Source organism: Aplysia californica, unplaced genomic scaffold, assembly GCF_000002075.1.
Source record: "Aplysia californica isolate F4 #8 unplaced genomic scaffold, AplCal3.0 scaffold00762, whole genome shotgun sequence".
Classification (NCBI taxonomy): Eukaryota; Metazoa; Mollusca; class Gastropoda; order Aplysiida; family Aplysiidae; genus Aplysia; species Aplysia californica.
The window spans coordinates 99678-118683 of record NW_004798032.1 but is presented as its reverse complement, the minus strand read 5'-3'; the positions used below and the strand labels follow the sequence as shown (position 1 = coordinate 118683).

Genomic DNA, 19006 nt, shown 5'->3' with positions numbered 1-19006 from the left:
CCCCACCCCTACTACACCCTCCTGTGGGCTCGTGACTGCAGCCTTTCTACTTCTTCCCCGTGGCTCCTTCTTGCTGCTATTTTTCAGCCCCACCCCTGATCTTAGGATAGGTATGATCTAACACTAAGCCTTCTTGGAAAAAGGCGAAAAAATTTCAAAGGCCCTGTGTGCAAGTTGGGCACGTTAAAGATCCCTTTGGTGGTCCAAAATCGATAAGAGTAGGCCTTCCGGGCAAAATTGTCAAAATTAATTCCTATCAAACTGAAGTTGTTCAATGTGTCCCATGTGCTCATATGGCCTAAATTGCACTGTAAAACACTTACCAAAAACAATCATTTTAGTAGGGCGGTTTAGCCCAAATATTCAAAAGGATTGTAGATATTGTGATACAAGCACGAAATTTGGCACACATGTATATTAACATGTTGCGAACATTTTCCTGATATTGGGCCCCCCGGAATTCTCTCTTTATGTCCGCCATATTGGGTTTCAAAATGGCCGCCATTTGAAATCTACATTTGCGATTATCTCTGTGGGTCAAATGCTGCTATTGACTTTCTTCATTTTGGGGTCTAACTGTGCCATGTTTCCTCCTTTTATTTTTCCCCGTAGCCAAACCCAGCACAACCATGCAGCCCAGCGAGGATGACAACCACTTCAGCTGGCTGAAGACGACGGTGTACGCGGTGATTGTGAGCACCATCGGCGTGGTCATACTCATCTCGTCCATCGTGATCATGGTGTACAGGGTGAAGATGGAGCGGCGGAGGGAGAGGCGCATCTCACGGGCGCTGGAAAGGATGCATCGGCAAGGAGGTGAGGGAGTGGGAGGAGTCCACCTTTTTTTCCTTCTTCTTCTTCTTCTTCTTAAGTTTTTGTCCTCGTCCATTTGTTGGGTGGGTAGGTGGATGGGCGGTTGGTTTGTGCTTGGGTGTGGTTTGCCTCTTTGTTCTTCCTTTTGCTGTTGTGATCTTGTTAGTGTGTTAGCGCCTATGAAAAAATGGCAGCTTACACTTAATGCAAGTTCCCAGGAAGCTGAGAGTATCCCCCCGGGGCGGTGCCACTGACTGAAGTGTCTTTAGGCCATTCCCAAAGGGGGGGACATTTCTCGTTCAAGCATAGTAGAATTGTAAATGGGCTGACTCATGTCACGCTCATAACTGTGCCTGATCTACAACAGGGAACTGCTGCTTTTTCTTTCCTGATCCTTTCTATTGTCATTTTCCTCTACTTCTTTTGTATGTTTGTCACTCTCTTGTGACCTGCTATTTTGGGGTGCGTTGATAGTCGAAGGAGACCTTGTGCTGTTGAAGCTAGAGAGGTGAACTGTCTAAGTCTGATTCCCTGTAAAGACTTTTCTGTTGACACCCACCCCTTGGCGCTCATATGACCTTATGCAGTTGCGAGCGCCGTAAAACCCTCTACAATAAAAACTTCCCATTTCCCCCCTTTTGGTCTTTTAAAAAATATGATAATGACACGCAGGTGGTTGGTGGGTGCTCTGGTGTGGTTTGCTCCTTCTTTCCTCCTATCAGACGTCTATTATCGTGATCTCTCCTTTTTGGTGTTTGTTGCTCTCTTGTAACACTTCTAATATTTGGCTCTTGTATGACCTTATTGTGTTGCAAGTGCTGTTAAACTCTAACTATAACTAGAAACAGATTTTATGACACTGTCCAAGAGAACCACTTTTCTTTTGACAATGTCTTGGACAATTAAAAAAGTATTCAATAACAAACAAGTTTTTGCGGATGGTTGGCGGGTGCCCTGGTGTGGTTTGCTCCTTCTTTCCCATCAAACATCTTATGTCCTTATCTCTCCTCTTTCTTTTTTGGGTTAGTGACTCTTGTAACGCTTCTAATCTTCGGCACTTAAATGACCTTATTGTGTTACAAGTGCCATAAAACTTTTCTATGACCTTATTGTGTTACAAGTGCTGTAAAACTCTTTCTATGAACTTATTGTGTTACAAGTGCCGTAAGACTCTTACTAAAACTAAAAAGAAGTTTTTCTCACCCCTTCTGTTTTCAGATGACACAGGGGAATCGATGTCACCAGATGGCGGTGAGGAGGGCCAGAGTGATCAGCACCCGTTTCTGTCGTCGTCCCAGCAGTACCCCCGCTACGGCAACATCATCGTCAACGTGAACAACGGAGTCCAGTACATGCCTGGCTACGGCTGTCCGGTTTTCATGGATGCCCCGCCCCCGTACTCGGAAGTGGGCTCTGATGAGGCTCCGGACACGACCCCCTCGGGTACAGCTCCTCCACCGTACAGCACGATTGACCGTGGGACGCCCGAGAGATTGCAGGCGCAAGAGAGGCCTGCGTCGGCTGCGCTGGGTCAGAACACCGGGGTCGTTCAGCAGCAGCAGCAACAGAGAAACGTGACGGCCCCGTCCGTGGTTCAAAATTGTCTGGGCGGGCAGCAGACGGGCACAGACCGAGGCCGGAGAGGCAGAAGGGGTCAAGAAAGGAACGACAGGCAGGTTGCTTCTCCGACGGGACGTGTATCTGGTGCTGGGTGTCCTGACGCGGGGAGAAATAATGCGCGAGCAAATCCCGATGGGAGAATGGTCGAGGCAGACACTTCCAGCGAGACGGGTGGTTCCGTACCCGTTCTTGAGCCCAGCCATCATGCGGACAGTGACCCGAGCAATCGTACACCCTCCGGTAGTCTACCCAGCAACATCGACATCAACCCAGACTTCCTGGAGTCTCTCCTGGCCTCTCACAGTCTTCAGAGGGAAACAGGCCAGAGGCTTGAAGATCCTGTCCAGAGGTCCTTTCCCGCCAACAGACCTGACAATCCTGGATCCTCGGTCAGTGAAGGAAGTTCAGGGTTCTCTGGAGTGGAAACGCAGGTTACTCCAAGTCATGGTGCTGAAGATGTTTATTATAATGGTGACTCTGGCAGCTCTGTGGATCAAGATCGTAGTGGAACATCCTCTCCTGTGCTCACCTCTCAGAGCACGCAGACTCCGCGGAGACACAGGACCCAACCGCCGGCTGGCAACTCTGCCGGCGTCAGTCCGAGTCATGTGCCTGAGGAGAGGAGGCTCACTCCAGATGTGGTGGCCCCGGAGGATGTCCAGCCGAGCAGCTCCGTCGGTGGTACAGATGGCAACAACCTCCAAACACAAAATGAGCTTGTGAAAGATTTGAACACAGGCTCCCCGCAGACAGGGGTACCTGATGGTGCGCGAGTCAACACCCCACCGGAGAGTGACCCTGTGAGAGACGTAGATCTGTCGTCTGGTGATGTGTTTTCGGGGTCAAATTCTCCAAGCAGGAGTTCTTACAGTGCTGTACCTTTGTCTGATGACGGCGAAAGCAACCTGCCGCTGTTATCTGCAACAGGAGACGACGATGATGATGATGATGAGCGCAGTGCTGGTGTTTCTAGCCCAAAGTTTCACTTTCGATATGACGAAAATAGTGAGTTGGGTACAGCGCAAGTTGACGACAACTTTGATGACAGCACTGTGTGTGTGAGACGACGCGATCGCCCGGACCAGACTGTCGCTAGTGCTGATCGTGAACTGGTTGCGGAGGATTTGCCCACAGCCCCGGTAGAAGAGTTGGCTGGTCAGAGTCTTCCAGACAGTTCTGAGGACTCGGATAGTGCAAGCAACGCTCTTCTGACAGAAGTGCTTCGTCGAGACAGAAACAGTAAGCCCAAGCCTGGTCATTTGTCTGTGCAGAAAGGACAGATCTTACTTCACACTGAGGAAGGTTTTGTCACCAACGATCAAACAGACCAGCAGGAAAGTGACCCAGCGATGGTTGCTGCTCCTGTACTCAGCGGTGAGCTGGTGGTCAAAGATGGAAACGTGTTACTTCAGCCTCCTGGCCGGGCTTTCTCTGGTGTGCGGAGTGTGCCATCGGATAGAAATAGGCCTTCTGGCGGAGCAACCAACTCCCCGTCGAGACAAGCTGGTGATCGTCTCGCTGAAGACGCTTCTGCCGTTGACTTTTCAAATGACCTCACAGACACTCACCCATCTCCTACCTCTGGCTCGGTGAATAGGCCCAGTTCTTACAGCGGGCAGCAGCAGCCTAGTGGTCACAATCACCTCAGCCTCAACCAGTCGTCGTCTTCCAGAGCACCCTCCTCTGCCGTGTCAGGTGCTGAAATCGGTGGTGGAAGCTCGGGAGCTTTCGGGGAAGAGCATCACTACACTCCGACGAGACACAGCGGAGAGCTCAACGTCAAAGACGGTTGTCTTGTCCTCGAGAGCCCAAAACACACGCCGTCTTCTCAGATCCTGTCACACCTTCAGGGAGCTTATGCGGCAGAAGAAGAAGAATGCGGCGGTGGGGGCAGGCAGAACCCAGCGGTTGATCCCATCGAGCCCGTTATCAACACCAAGCGGCCTGCTGGCGCCGCCATCCCCCGCCCACCGCTGCCCAAACTTCATAACACGGATTTAGTTTTCCCTTTGAAAAACCATCACCCATGAATCTGTAACTCGAGAGATATTAATATGGTATTCATGGTTGCATTGTTCACGTTCAGTGGATATGTTATCCCTGCCCACAATTTTCTAAACTTCATCATGACACAAGTTTAGTTTTCCTTTAAAAAAACATCACTTATGAATATAATATAACTCAAAAGATATTAATTGGTCATTCATGGTTGTATGGTTCACATTAAGAGTAGATATTTGTCAGCGTCTGAAATGAACCGATGTATATTTATGTCTTCATCAATTTTGACAGAGTGTGGAAAATATTGTGCTCATTGAGCGCAAGGTAGGTTGTGTTAACTATGGTAAAAGCTTCTTTAAACCTTTGTGTTTCCTTAGTTTAGTTCAGAATTTTTCTTTTTCTTATTTCCTTTTTTCTGCTATGTCAGTGTTACTGGAGCCTAAAATTTTCACCAAGATTTTAGTCCAGCGTGAAACAAGTGCTAGCTCTTTAATTATTAGTGAGGGTATTCAGTATTAGTCTCAGTTAGGTAATTCGTTCATCAAACTTATTTTTTGTTACAGGATGGGCAAGGGCAGGTTCGTGTAAATTTAATAACAAATGTGTTCTCGCTTTTTTCCATAGAGGGTTGATAAACTTCATTTACTGCTCTGCTTGAGAATTTGATTGTTTCCCATTTGCATTGTTTTGTTGACAGTAGTTAAATTTTGGCTTTATCATCACAAAACAACATAGTCATAGTTGCACGTCTTATGATTCAGGATCTTTTACCACACCGTACAATGTTCTCTTATGTGGAATTTAAGGGATCTCGGTGCTCAGCGAGAATTGGCCGTCCGCTTAAAGGATCTGTTCCAACAGTGTTCCCTGTTGTTGGAGAAATATTATTTACATTTGTTGAACACGTTTTGCTGGTTGTTTTAAAGTTTTGTTTATATATATGTCTTTAGTGTACATTAGATATAAGCTGATTCATGTTTAAAAAAATTTTTTTGATATGTTATGAAGTCATGAAAGATGTAAAAACTTTCTCTTAATAGTATAACCACTTTAGATCTGTGAACTGAGAATTTGAACTTCTCCGCATTAGAATTAGAAGAGTCCAAATCAAGTGCTGTGGTGAGTGGAAAAGTTGAGACATTAGGTAAACCTTGCAGTGACTTGAACATCCAGCGGAAATTCCTAAAAATTTGAAGGGATTTGAGATTCTTATCCCAGCAAAGCATAAACGATATGCAGTGTTAGAGCTGCTAAATTAAACTTTGTTGTTGTTGTTGTTGAGATGGCTGCACTGCCTGGCGTTACTTTTTGTGTCTTTATGAGAAAGTAAGGTTTATCCTCGTCTGGTGGATCATTCCTATTCGGATCCCCTTGTTCCATGCAATGGTGGTTTGTTTTGTTCTCTCAAATTCTTCACAGGCCAAAAATTGTTGACACATCGGCTCGCGAATCGACGCGTGATTTGACCAAAACACAAAGAAACTTTTATAAAGGCATTGAGAATCAAAGCATTGTTGTTGATCGGAATAGCATTCGTTTTCTTCTCCATATCATTGTCCTTGCTGATGAGTAGAAATCAATACTGTTGCACAGTATATTGCTGCTTCAATAAATGTTCTGCTCTTCTGTTTTTATACATTTCTTTAGAAATCAGTTGTTTTATTAATTATAGATTTACTTTTAATTTTTTCAGTTGAAAAATGATTTTGGATTTTTTATTTTTAACCTTTTTGAGGTGCCTAACCCATTGATTGTGATCAGCATCTTTTTGCATTGTTTGTGACCAAATTCAGGCACAGCTTGCCTTCAAGTGCTCTGTTGTTATGTATGTGGAAGCACCAGTGTATTTCATGGTATGTCAGCAGGGTTAAGACTTTAGTCTCACTCCGTGATAGTGCACCGTCAAAACTGCGTGGTGACTTCCCAGTTTATTGTCCTGCCTTTGGTGACTTCGGGTGGTTGGTTTTTTGTTTGTTTTTTGTTTTTTGTTTTGGTGTGTGTATTTTTTTTTCCTTTTTAATCCATTACACTAACTACAGCAAGACTAAGAATCAGTTATTGAATTGTATTGTTGTTGTGAGTTGTGATTGCAGAGGGGGGGGGTTGTATAATATGTATTATATATCTGTACATGAATTAAATGAAACAAGAAACTCAAATGGCGATGTTCATCAAACTCATATCATCATTACTGACAACATTTTGTCTTCTTTTTATGTCTGAAATTAGATTGTTTTTCTACACCTTTCTACACTAAAGAGAATGTGTCAAAATCTGTTTCCAGCCAAAAGTGCTAACTTTTGTTGTTACTTTGAGCAAAATGCTGCCTCCGTTAGACGAGTGAATTGTCTGGGGTGTTTGTATCAGGGTGGCGCAAAGTGATCTGAGGAACAAAAGAGTTTTCAGGGAAAACGAATATTTTTGTTTTGAAACTCTTACTCGAAGTGGTGCTTGTTTTTTTTTAGAAGGATGCGAGTCAACAAAAGGTAATAAGTTCTTGTTTTTTTTTTTCCTTTGAGAATGTACACTTTTCATCACTTTATTTGTTGTTAGTTGATCAAAGACTTGCCCAGCATTTCAATGTGAATACAAGAGTGAGGCAAGGGTTTATATATATCTCTCCCCCCCCCCCCCCCCCCACACACACACACACTCAAACACACATACACATTTACTTATATCTTGGTTTGGGTTAATTTTTTTTCTCCAAAACACATGCAAGAAAAACAGACAAACAAAAACAAGTTTAATTGAGGAATGGCCTTAACTTCGCCAAAGATAATCAGAGACTTCATAATTAAGACTTTCCAGGTGGTGAAGAAAGTTGCTTTTGATGTGACCAATGAAAAACAATAATTTATTTATGTTGCCTTATAATGCAACGATTGACAACGGCCGAGGTTCCCTTAATGCAAAAATCACAGCTGTACTTGACGAGGCTATAATCTTTCAACTATCGCTAATGGACAAAGATTTAAGCTGTATGCTTCACTTTACGATAATGACAATAATAGTTTGTCCGTCGATGTCTAATGATAACCAGTGCATCTGAAAGAAGAAAATTTCTTTAAAGTGAAACAGAAAAAAAGTAAGTGTTGAGACTTGTGGCTTCTGCAATAGCCAATGAGACGACCAGTTCTGGCAGAGAAAAGTAAGGTTTCCAACTGGATTGAACATTTTTAAGGGATCTCTGCTCTTTCATTTGCAAAAATCATTTGTAGAGCTTTACACTTTACTGCATTTTTGTTGTTGTGGAAATTGAAAAAGCTACTCCAATTAAGTTCTAAGAAGAAGAATTGTGAACGAATGGGCACCAGTGGAACATGTGACAATATTTGACATTTTGAAATAATATGTAAAATTTCAAAATTGAACTTTACAAGGATGAAAATATGTGATTTGTATACTTTGACAATGTATGTAAATGAACTATTTTATTCTCATGAAAACATGAACTATGAACAAAAGGCATTCTATTTATCAGTTGCTACTTTAAACAATTTTTGTTACATCCACAAATTATCTGGGCAGTGGTTTCTGTTTATACTTTTCCTTTGCTTGTAACGTTTACTGGCCTCTGTGGTGTTTCAGGTACCTGCTTTGCCGTTGCATGCAGAAGACCTGAGTTCGAGTCTTGTGTGGGGATGATATTAAAGAATATCTTCATCTTTCTGCTGGGACGTTCGTTGTATCCCTAGCCCAGGTTGGTCCTGACAGTAGGCAGGGTCAAAGCCAGCCTCTTAAATGATCTAAAAATGTGAAAATAATTATATGGATGAAGACATATATAAAACACCTACATATATATATATATATAATATTAAAGAAAAAACATCTTTGGGTAACATTCTCTATTGTACTTCTACGGTATAGCTGAATAGCGGTACTCATGTTTAAAATGAAAAACCCTGCTGCGTCTTCAAATATCATTAGCTCAAGAAGCTTGCTGATTCGCTAAATAGAATTAGAAAAGAAGCTCAGGTGTATATTTGTAATAGTGTTTGTTCTAAGTCCTTGAGGTGCGTACCGACGAATGTGCCGAATTTGAAGAAGTAAGTCACTTGTTTTGTGTCTAGCGGGGCATTGTTATGAGAAGTGGATTCCCGCCCTTTTTTTTTTTCTTCCATCGTGGGTGATGGTGTTCAACTGCTGTTAGGCTAGTTATCTATGTGTTATCTAGCTGTGTGCTCTTTGTAATCAGTAACGCAGTCTTTTGAACAAATTCTCTGTTTTTGGAGTTCTATGTGTCACGACATCATGGTGGAATCAGGCGCTCGTAAATTTTTGGGCATGTGGAAATATTGGTTTCAACTTATTTGTCTTGCTTTCTGTGAAAAAAAAATAATACCCATCCATCTATTTTGAATAGAAGTTGAGATATTTGTGATTGAAGGAAGTGGGGGTCACCTGGTGTCAGCGATAAAATTCGAAAGAAAATGGCCGCCAAAGTTTGACGACTTCCATAGCTTGAGAGCCCTTGGAAACTGAAAATTTACATTGTCGGTGCCTTCATTACTTCAATCAGTTTTTCAGAAAAATACACACAGAAATGTGTTTTTAAATGGACATGAAAGGTTTCAACCCCCCCCCCCCCCCCCAAAAAAAAAAAAAGAATTGCCGAACCTGTGGTAAATGTCAGGGTTGTTTTTTTTTCCGATTTCATTATTTTGACGGTTTCACCATGAGTCACACATATGCTTTTTGATATATGTGATGTGTGTTGACCATTGACACATAACAGTATCTGTGTTTATTGCTACATATTGTTCCTGAGTGTGAGAGAGTACAATGTACTGAGAGCATCCAAATGGGCACTGAGGCGTTGTTGTATGTTGTGAGAAATGACGAAGGATCTGCCTGTTCTGGTGTGAATTATTTGCACAATACAACAGGATAAAAACCCTGCCAATTTTTGCTAAGCCCTCCTCCCTTCACCGATCTCCACCACCCGCTGCTCACAATCTGCTGAGGTGCTAAAGCTGATTACAAGTTACAGCTCTGTGTTTTATGTGTTTGTGTATATGTATGTATGTGTTTGTGTTTGTGTGTGTGTGTGTGTGTGTGTGTGTGTGTGTGTGTGTGGAAATGTTTGTGGTTCTTTACAGTACTCTAAGCGTATCAAGAGTTATCAACCATTTGTTATTGTTTTTCTAAAAAAAAAAAAATGAAAATGAAATGAAATGAAAATCTCAAAACATCTATACAATCATGTCTTTGAGTGTATTAATGTATGTATGTATGTATGTGTGTGTTTGAGGTTTTTGTCTGTGTGTTTGGGCCAGTTTTTACGAGGCCTGCCACAGTCTGCGTTGCTGGTGCTCTGCAAACAGTTTGTGTCTTGTACATGAATGCTGTGAATGGTCGCCATTGTTTTAACAATGTTTCTATAGCCATTGTTGTTGTACATAGCTGTAGTTGAAAGAAGGACTTGTGATGAAATACTTTAGTTCTCACTCTCTACATAATGAACTGGTATTTAGACAAAAATGTATGATATTGGGTTTTTTTTGTTTTGTTTTTTTCCACAGTTGAATAATATAATAAATTTTTTTTCCTCAAATTTGACCGTTTTGCATTTGTGTTCTCTGGAATATGTTATGGGTGTGGTTTGAACCTACAAGTGTTCGTCATGTTTTGCTCCTGCGTGTTTATGTTTGTGTATTCGTTGTGCAGAGTGTTTCTCTCTATATTCTTTTCAGTTCCGCAGGTTATTACTACTCTCCTCATGTTCTTCCTTTCATTGCAAAATAACAAAAAATAATCCTCAACACTTTTTCAAGTAATGATGTCGGTAGTCTGGTGGTTAGACTACCCAGCGGACTTGTAATCTTTTGAGGTTGTAGTTTTGGGGGCTTGAGCATCTGACCCAACGTTGTGTCCTTGAAAAAGGCACGTTACACTTACACTCTCTTCACCAAGGTGTTGTAAATGTAAATTTGGCTAAAACAGCACCTGGACATGGATGGCTGGTGCCTCTATAAATAAATCATTGATGGTCTGGTGTTGTAAATGGGTACTGGGCCATAGACAGCGAAAGATCTTGTCAGTATGTTATTGTTTTAGCACTTGCACTGTTTACTTTCCATGAAGTTGAGATTGTTTGAGAATGCTATTAGGTTTGTTAGGGTAATAATGTAGACTGAATTGAATAGCGCATAGAGTTTGCTATTGAGCAGGAATTTTTGGTATGGAAACTAAACTTAAATGCTATCTATTATTATTATTTATTATTAAGAACTGGATTCTTTGCACACGGGTTTGAGGATGCTCCGTCAGCGCAGTTGGTATCATGCCGGACTATGGAGCGGATGACCCTTGTTCAAATCCCAGACTGGGTGTTTTTTAACTTGAGTCGCTTTGTGAGTGGAGTTTTCAAGGCTCTCTGCCCGTCTTGCTTGAGTCATATTCATATCAGAGTTGGATGATTAATTCGGAGGCCCTGCCTCTTAGATAACCTAACAGTGTTGATAGGGGTGTTAAACGCATACACTTTACACTTTATTCTCATCAGATTGCTACCGTTTGAATAGTGGAATAACACCACATATGTGGGGCAGCGTGGTGGAATCAGGTTCTCGTCAAATTACTCAACAAAGTGAAGAAACGTGTATTTTTCCGCAGGTTTGTGAATTTTTATCAAATTTTTACTTTTTGGCTCAACACCTTTCATGCCCATTAAAGAACTCATTTCTGTGTGGATTTTTCTGAAAAACGTTGATTAAAGGCACAAAAAATGTAAATTTTCAGTTACCACAGGCTCTTAAGCTAAGGAAATAACTAATCTTTGGCGTCCATTTTCTCACTAATTTTATCTCTGAAAACAGGTGACCCCCACCTCCTTCCTTTGGAAATATCTCGACTTGTATTCAAGATAAATGGATACTTTTTTCATCCAACTAAAAACAGGTGAACAAGCCTTAAGATGATACCAATAACTCTACATGCCCAAAAACTGACGAGAGCCTGATTCCACCACGCTGCCTCACATATCATTAGTTAATAGTACTGCTTGCTCAAATGTGCAACGCACCGGTTGGTCTTGTGAATAATTAAAAACTTACAGAAGGCCTATTACTTTATATTAATATAGCCCTTTTTTCCTCCTCTGAATGATGAATGAGTCTTTTCTCATGGGTGGTTGGCGGATACTTTATATGACCTAATTGGGTTGCAAGTGCTGTAATGGGGGTGGTTGATGGGTGCTCTGGTGTGGTTTTCTCCTCTTCTTTCAAACATCTGTCTCTCCCCCTTTTTTTGTATTTGATACTTTCTTGCAACATCTCTAATCTTCTGCACTTCTAAGACTTAATTGTATTGCAAGTGCCGTAAAACTTTTGCTAACAAAAAGTAAAATACATGACGATTTGGCCTAGTTCTCTGCTTTGAAATTTAAACTTTTAAAGTGATCTATTGGTGTCTTGTAGGATATAGTAAAACAAGAGAAAAAAAATTGAATACCCTCAGAAATTGGTCAGGCGTTTAAATAGTGACATATGTCTCCATAAATAATTAATCGGACTCGGCAATATAGATATATACATATATATATCTGTTACCATTAATCTCCTAGCACTTATTTCTGCTTTGTAGACTTTGTTGAGATCTATAGGGGGTGGTTGGCGGGTGATCTGGTGTGGTTTGCTCCTTCTTTCCTATCAAACATCTGTCATCCTCATCTCTCCTCCTTTTTGTGTATTTGTTACTCTCTTGTAACACTCTCACATGATTTATTATGCCTGCTTTGTGGAGATGAGTAGTGCACGTATTCATGCCTCCAAAGATCTGTTACCTTTCTGTTCTGTTTTCTTGTTGGGACGAGGATATAAACATCTAGCTTTGAGCTTGAAATAGCTTAGGCAGGCAGAAGGAAAGAGACAGTGTTTTATTGCAGTAAAGTCCAAGAAACATGACGCTCAACTCAAGAAGAAGAAGCAGAAGAGGAAAAAGAAGAAAAAGAAAAAGAAGAAGAAGAAGAAGAAGAAGAAGAAGAAGAAGAAGAAGAAGAAGAAGAAAAAGAAGAAGAAGAAAAAGAAGGAGAAGGAGAAGCAGGAGGAGGAGGAAGAGAAGAAGAAATTTGTGAATGATGAATGTTCTAGTTTGTAGAGATGAGATCGGTGTTTATGCACGTACTGTTTCTCGCCTGAAGTTATTTTGAGAGTTTTTCAAGTTAAATAAATATAACACATAATAATAAAAAAACGTTCCAATGCTCTTCATCTAGTCCTGTCAGAGGCAGTTGTAATTATTGATTGTATATATGTTCATACGGCAGCAGAACTATTAAAAATTGCTGCTTCTGTTGATGCTGTTGCTAACATTCAGCACCAGTGAGTGGCATATTTTCAATTCTCAAACAGTGTTTGTTTCCACCGTTTCGCTGTCGAGAAAGATAATGATGAAGATATTTAAGTACAGTGTATACGATTCGGGTTTTTAAAAAAGGCATCGTTTTAAAAATTGCGATAGTAAGATTATACGACGGAGGTCTACAAAGGTCAAATCCGGTCTTATGAGGGAGGCCGGATCTATAGGTCAATCTCCAATACATCAGTGGTGACGTGAAAAATCCCAAAGTGGAGCCAGCTGATTGTTGTTGTAATAACCTGCAAAAATTCTTGTGAATCAGGATGGCGGTATCTGCAGGCGCCTCCGTCATACCCAGGAAAGATGGATTTTACGATAAATACATTCGTAGCTATCAGATTTTAACCCAGGGACAACTGAAGCGACTCAAAGAACATAAATATAGTGCGGAGGGCCAATCAGTGTTAGAGCCCCCAATGCAAGTTTTTTGGAGATGGACTGTGGAACAAGTACCCTTATGGTGGGCACCGAATGCTATCACAATCATTGGTTTGATAATCAATATCGTGACAACATTGATTCTGGCATTTTACAGCCCAGACTGTGTCCAAGAGGTAAGGAACCATTGGCCAATGAAGCCCCATTTGTTGTATTGTTATTGAGTTAGAGCAGTAGCAGCAGTCAGTACACTTGTTATTGTTTGTGGGTCAATATTGTGCGATTGTTAAGATTCCCGCGTTTAATTCCGATGTATGTTTTTCAGGGTAAGGGTTAGGCTGGTTAGGGTTTTAAAAGGTTAGGGACCAAAATGAAACATGCCTGCTGACGCTATGAAAAACGCACATCGGAATTAAACGCGGGAATCTTAACAATTGGCCAATATTGATCAGCGTCCAATATACGTTAAACTGATGTTAATGTCTGCCTCCTTTTTCCATTTTTTAAACATTGTTTTAACAATGAAATATGACGCATCGTTCAAGGACCCAGCCTTAGCTTACTCGGATCAGTAAAGCTGATCAACAATTTACATCAATTGAATTGAATTGAAATTGTCGGTTGGCATTTTCTTCTTTGTTTTTTTAACTTGTACTCTGTCTTCTAGTTTTTCTTTGGTGGGATGATTGTTGGGGGCCTTAAAAAAAAATTTCAATAACAAATGATTTTATTTAATTTAATATAGATATCTAGATCTAGATAACATTCTCATGGAATGATCATAATGAATGCATTTATTAGCCTATAGATATCATGCTCTACAGCTATTACTATTAGGTAGCGACCGTAGTGTATACACATAGTGCGTAAGCTGCCCCTCAGCCTTCTGAGCGGGTGATTTAGGTGAGACTGGGGGTAATTTTAGTTCGCTAATTTAATTTTTTTTCTCTTTCACTGTAAAACATACTAAATGCTGTGCATGGTGAAAAATTTAAGCTTTTCCTATAGTTATAATGGTGTAGGTTGTTGTGTGTTGGCATATTTAGTTGGGGAATTAAAAAAAAAGAATAGATAGAGTTATTAATCGGCTTGAAATTATTTTGCATTGATCCTTCTGTGAAACTCCAAACCACACTAAATACTATAGACTATCTATAGAGTCTTATAAATCACTCGCCATGAGGGCCAGTGCAACACTTCCTGACTTGAACAGCGCTCAATGTTTTTGTCGACAAATCATTTGAGGCAATAAAATACTGATTAGCAATGGTGATCGCAAAGTCTTGACAACAATTTGGCTCCAATATCTATCAAAGTGATCGTACTATGTTAATGTACAGATGTTTGGTGTACTAGATAGGCTACTGTTTTATTATCTGCCAAAGATGGGGTTGCAGCCAATTAACGAATTTTACAGTATTTGATTATAATTTTAAACATCTGCCATTTTCTTAAACTTTGCGGTCATTTGACACAGTAATACGACGGTAAAAATGATCCGTTCCGGTCACTTGACGCACTTCTGCGAGAAGTCCGAGAAGTCCGATGCAGTCACTCTCCTGGCTAGGTGACCAGATGGGGTATTTTGTACTGATGGCTGTGTGACTGCAAAATTTAAAAATTGACTAAGAGGTAAAAATTGGGGGTGGGGTGGGGGGTGGAGGGGGAGTCTGGCAGGGGATGGATGTTTTGCGATTAATTTAATTTGTGACAGGGAAAATATTCTGCTGGCTGTCTCGCAGGTCTGCATCATAGTCACATGCTCAATTTCAGTTGATCTGTTCTGCCGTTGCTATTGGGCAGTTAGGAATATCTTGCTGTCTATGCAGGAAAAGAAAAAAATTAGTTATTACTTTTTTTCTTTGAAGTCATATATATACAGTCAAACCTGCCCTGATGGCCACCTCTATAAGACGGCCACCTGTATAAATGGCCACTTTCCATTTCCCCCCTTGCGTTTTTGCTATATAATTTAACTGTGTAAAACGGGCACCTGTCCAACGCGGCCGCGGCCACCTTATTTTAACACACAACCCCTATCACACTAAGCAATAACACCTGTCTTAGACGGCCACCTTAGTGACTCCATTACGTTTTGTCATAAATTGTGCATTGGCCCCTGGCGTTGTGGGCGAGCCGTCATAATTCAATCACCTCTCGTTGTTGTTAGGTAGTCCCTCCAACCGATCATGTTGCGTAGGCTCCTCCCACTGTTGACCAATAGAAGGTACCAATTTTCAGCTGCTGGGGAGGTAAGCGTGTGATAAGCCATAAACCCCGCCCAGAACTCATACACAAATCGTAAGTGCGATGAATGGTCACTGTTTACCCAGTCTGTAACAAAGGAACAAAGGACGTCAACATGAACTTGTGACATAAGCGCCGCTCGTTCTCCGAGTGGTGGCGACCCATGTGATTGTTTTAACATGGCACTCGGTCTGATACATTTCGTTTTTATTTTCACCCTTGCGCAAAATCAGCAACAAAATAAACATTACAAACAAAATACAAACCAAACAACAACAACAACAAAAACAACAACAATGCTGCTACTTTCGATTGGGACCTCAGATGGGAATGGTTTGTTTTCTTCATCTTGATCAGTCCTGCCTAAGACGGCCACCTGTCTTATACGGCCACTTTTCTCCTTGACAATGGGTGGCCGTCTTACACAGGTTTGACTGTATATATATATATTGTAACAAATTTGTCATGCTTGTCAGAATTGTCGTTTTGAGCAAGGCATGCATCTAATCTATACATATGCTAAACTTGCTGTGTACTCTACTTTTTATAATGTGATTTTGGTGTTTATGGCATCATGTTTTCTAACTTCTAGTGAGCAGACTTTATATTCTCTTGAAGTTTCGGTAGTCTAGTTGTTAGGCTTCTGGACTTGTAATCCTGAAGTTGTGGTGTCTGAGTTTTGATGCTCAGCTTGGCTCGGCCTAATATTGTGTTCTTGGGAAAGGCATTTTACACAAATTTTCCACTTTTCACCCAAGTTTAAATGGGTACCTGTACATAGACAAAGAAGAAAGCTTGTCTGTGTATGTTAGTTGTTTTTTTTAGGGCTTTTCAGATGACAGCTTCGTGCTGTTACTGTATGCTTCTCAGGAAGAAGATTGTTTTAAAATGCTATCAGGTCCGCTGGGGTAAGTGCATAGAGCTTGCTATTATGCAGGAATGTGAACTATACAAATGTTATACTATTTTTCATTATTGATTGTTATCAAATTAATACATTATATTATATTCATAATGGGAGAAATGATTTTTTGAGTTATTTGACTGAGCAGGGTCTCTGTTTGAAAACTGAGTTTGTAAAGTCAAACTCTGGGCTCATCTTTGCATTTAATGCTATTTCTATTTAAGGGCTATTTTTGTATCCTATCTGTTCACCGCCTGCTCCCACCTCAGTGTCCATCAACCAGCTGCTACGTTACTACATGGACTACACAAATGTAAACATAGCAGGAAAACGACCACAGTCGCAAATGAGAAATTGTGAGGGTGCCAATTTTAAAAGCTTGTGGACGCATAACTTCATATTTGTTTGAGTGGTGGTTTATTGCTTAGTGTTGTCGAATGGGAAATCTAACGACAATAATCAACCAACATTTGAACAGAAGTACTGATTCAACAAGCGTTCAAAATTGACACCCTCACAATTTTCAGTTTGTGACTATGGTCGTTTATTCCCTGTAGTCTTCAAATGTAAACAAAGGCCCTGTGATGTTTAGCAGGTGGTTTGGATTGGGGGGGGGGGGGGGGGGGGGGGCACTGGTCAGTCTTTCTTACTTCTTTTCTTTCTCTCTGTTGTTTCTGGCTATTGGTCTTGCTTCTTCACTGCACCATATTATGGCTTCTACTGTTGTGTCGATGTGCTTCTGTTCTGTCAAACTCAAAAAGATCTTGCAGTGCCTAGCATCAGGTGGTTGAAGGGAACCACTGGCTGTCCTACTTCATTTTTTTCCCCTTCTTTTGTTTCTGTCTGTCTGTCTGTCTGTCTTGTTTCTTTCCTGCACTTAGTTATATGGCCACTATTGTGTCGATGTGCTTCTCTTTACTCAAACTGAGAAAGAGCCTTTAATATTTAGCAGATGTTTGGGGGGAGCCACTGGTGAGTCCTACTCCTTTTCTTTCCTTCAGTTGTTTTGGTCTGTCTTATTTCTACCTACTAAGTGGGTGGTTGGCGGGTGCTCTGGTGTGGTTTGCTTCTTCTTTCCTATGAAACAAACATCTATGGTCCTTGTTTCCCCTTCTTCTTTTTTGTGTTTGTTACTCTCTTGTAACACCTCTAATCTTCTGGCGCTCATATATGACCTTATAGTGCAGTTGCGAGCTCCGTAAAACCTCTACTAAAAACTAAAACTACCCTACTAAATGTTCGTTTCTGTGTAGATGTGTTTTTCTTTACTCAGATCTCAAAAACAGTAATATTTGAATTAAAAATCAGGCTCTGAAGCCAAAAGTATTCACATGCCTCGCATGTTGTAACATAGTTAGGTCTTCACTTGAGGGGATTGGCAGGCATTCTGGTGTTGCTTGCTCCTTCTTACTTCTTAGATATCAAATTTCTATCATCCTTATAAATCTCTCCCCCCTTTTCTCCTTTGTATGTTGCTCTCTTAATAACAATTTTAATTGTGAGCACTTACATAAAACTTATTTTTTGTTGCAAGTACCGTAAAACTCTTATTACACTAAAACTACAGTAACTACATCTAAGGTTCCCCCCATGTGGCGAAACATTCGACATCAAACAGGGAAGAGCAGGGATATCTATGGTGTTCTCCCTTTAAAATAACCTTCTGTTGCATTAACCAGGGTAATTTCAGCGAAAGGATTAAAAAGCGAAGGTAATCCCCTGCTTGCCAGTGCGGACGTGGATGTGTGTTGTCGACAAGTATGAAATGATTGAAGCGGCGAGTATGGTGTTAAACGGGTTGTCACAAATCTCAGGTCAAGTGCCCTTCCACTTATCTCTGAGGGCGGCCTAATAAGATGACTGCGGTTGATAAAGTGGTTTTCAGTGTATATGTTATATATGAAGCTCGTTGAGTGAGATTGAAAGTCCACAGGATTACTATCATTTTCTCTTGTGAGATATTTAATGGCTGATATCGTTTCTTCCTATCTCTGGAGCCTTTTTTTTTCCACTTAACTTTTCGACTTTATTATTGTATTTAATCTTTGACCAGTACACCACACACACACTCACTCACTCACACACACACACACACACACATACACACACACACACACACACACACACACTCACTCACTCACACACACAAACACACACACACACGCACACTCACACACACACACACACACAAACACTCACACATATATATTTATATAATACTTTACATTTCTGAGATAGATTAAGAAAGCCGTATCTCTGTTTTGACTCTCACAACACTTGAATCCTCTTGAGAAAAAGGCCCAAACACTGTGTTAATCTTCTCGAGAAAAGGGCCCAAAGGCTGTGCTTTATTCATAGTTGAAGTTGAAACATCACATTATGCCTATCTTTAACATCACAAAGAAAACTTGAGAGAGCTTCACAACAAAATTGTATGGGTCTGAAGTGGGGGAAAGAACCGTGTCAAAGGTCAATAGAGGGTGTAGGCTAGCAGCTGGGCTTTGGTTGTACATGAGAAAGAAACAGTCTGACTCTGATGTCACCGAGTTGTGTGGTGTCTGTAATGAGAGATCACAGACCTTTGCCCCTATATGAAGGTTTTGTTGAGATGACCTCATCCTGCTATCATCCACCATGACTGTGACCTATTTCTAGCGTGGGTTGTTGGAGGGGGGGGGG

At 41.0% G+C, this 19006-nt stretch overlaps 2 protein-coding genes across 2 annotated transcripts in view; both read left to right on the top strand.

Annotated features, from left to right (window-relative positions):
• The window catches only part of LOC101857834, a 13135-nt gene extending 6542 nt beyond the window's left edge, over positions 1–6593 (top strand). The window contains exons 6-7 of the mRNA XM_005109290.3: positions 613–816; positions 2032–6593. Of these exons, the coding sequence (XP_005109347.1) occupies positions 613–816; positions 2032–4463 (2636 nt within the window). The 3' untranslated portion in view covers positions 4464–6593. The remainder of the gene's footprint in view (positions 1–612; positions 817–2031) is intronic.
• Positions 6594–12941: 6348 nt separating this feature from the next.
• The window catches only part of LOC101857604 (cholinephosphotransferase 1), a 15901-nt gene continuing 9836 nt past the window's right edge, over positions 12942–19006 (top strand). Inside the window, exon 1 of the mRNA XM_005109289.3 lies at positions 12942–13352. Coding sequence (XP_005109346.1) covers positions 13062–13352 — 291 coding nt within the window. The 5' untranslated portion in view covers positions 12942–13061. The remainder of the gene's footprint in view (positions 13353–19006) is intronic.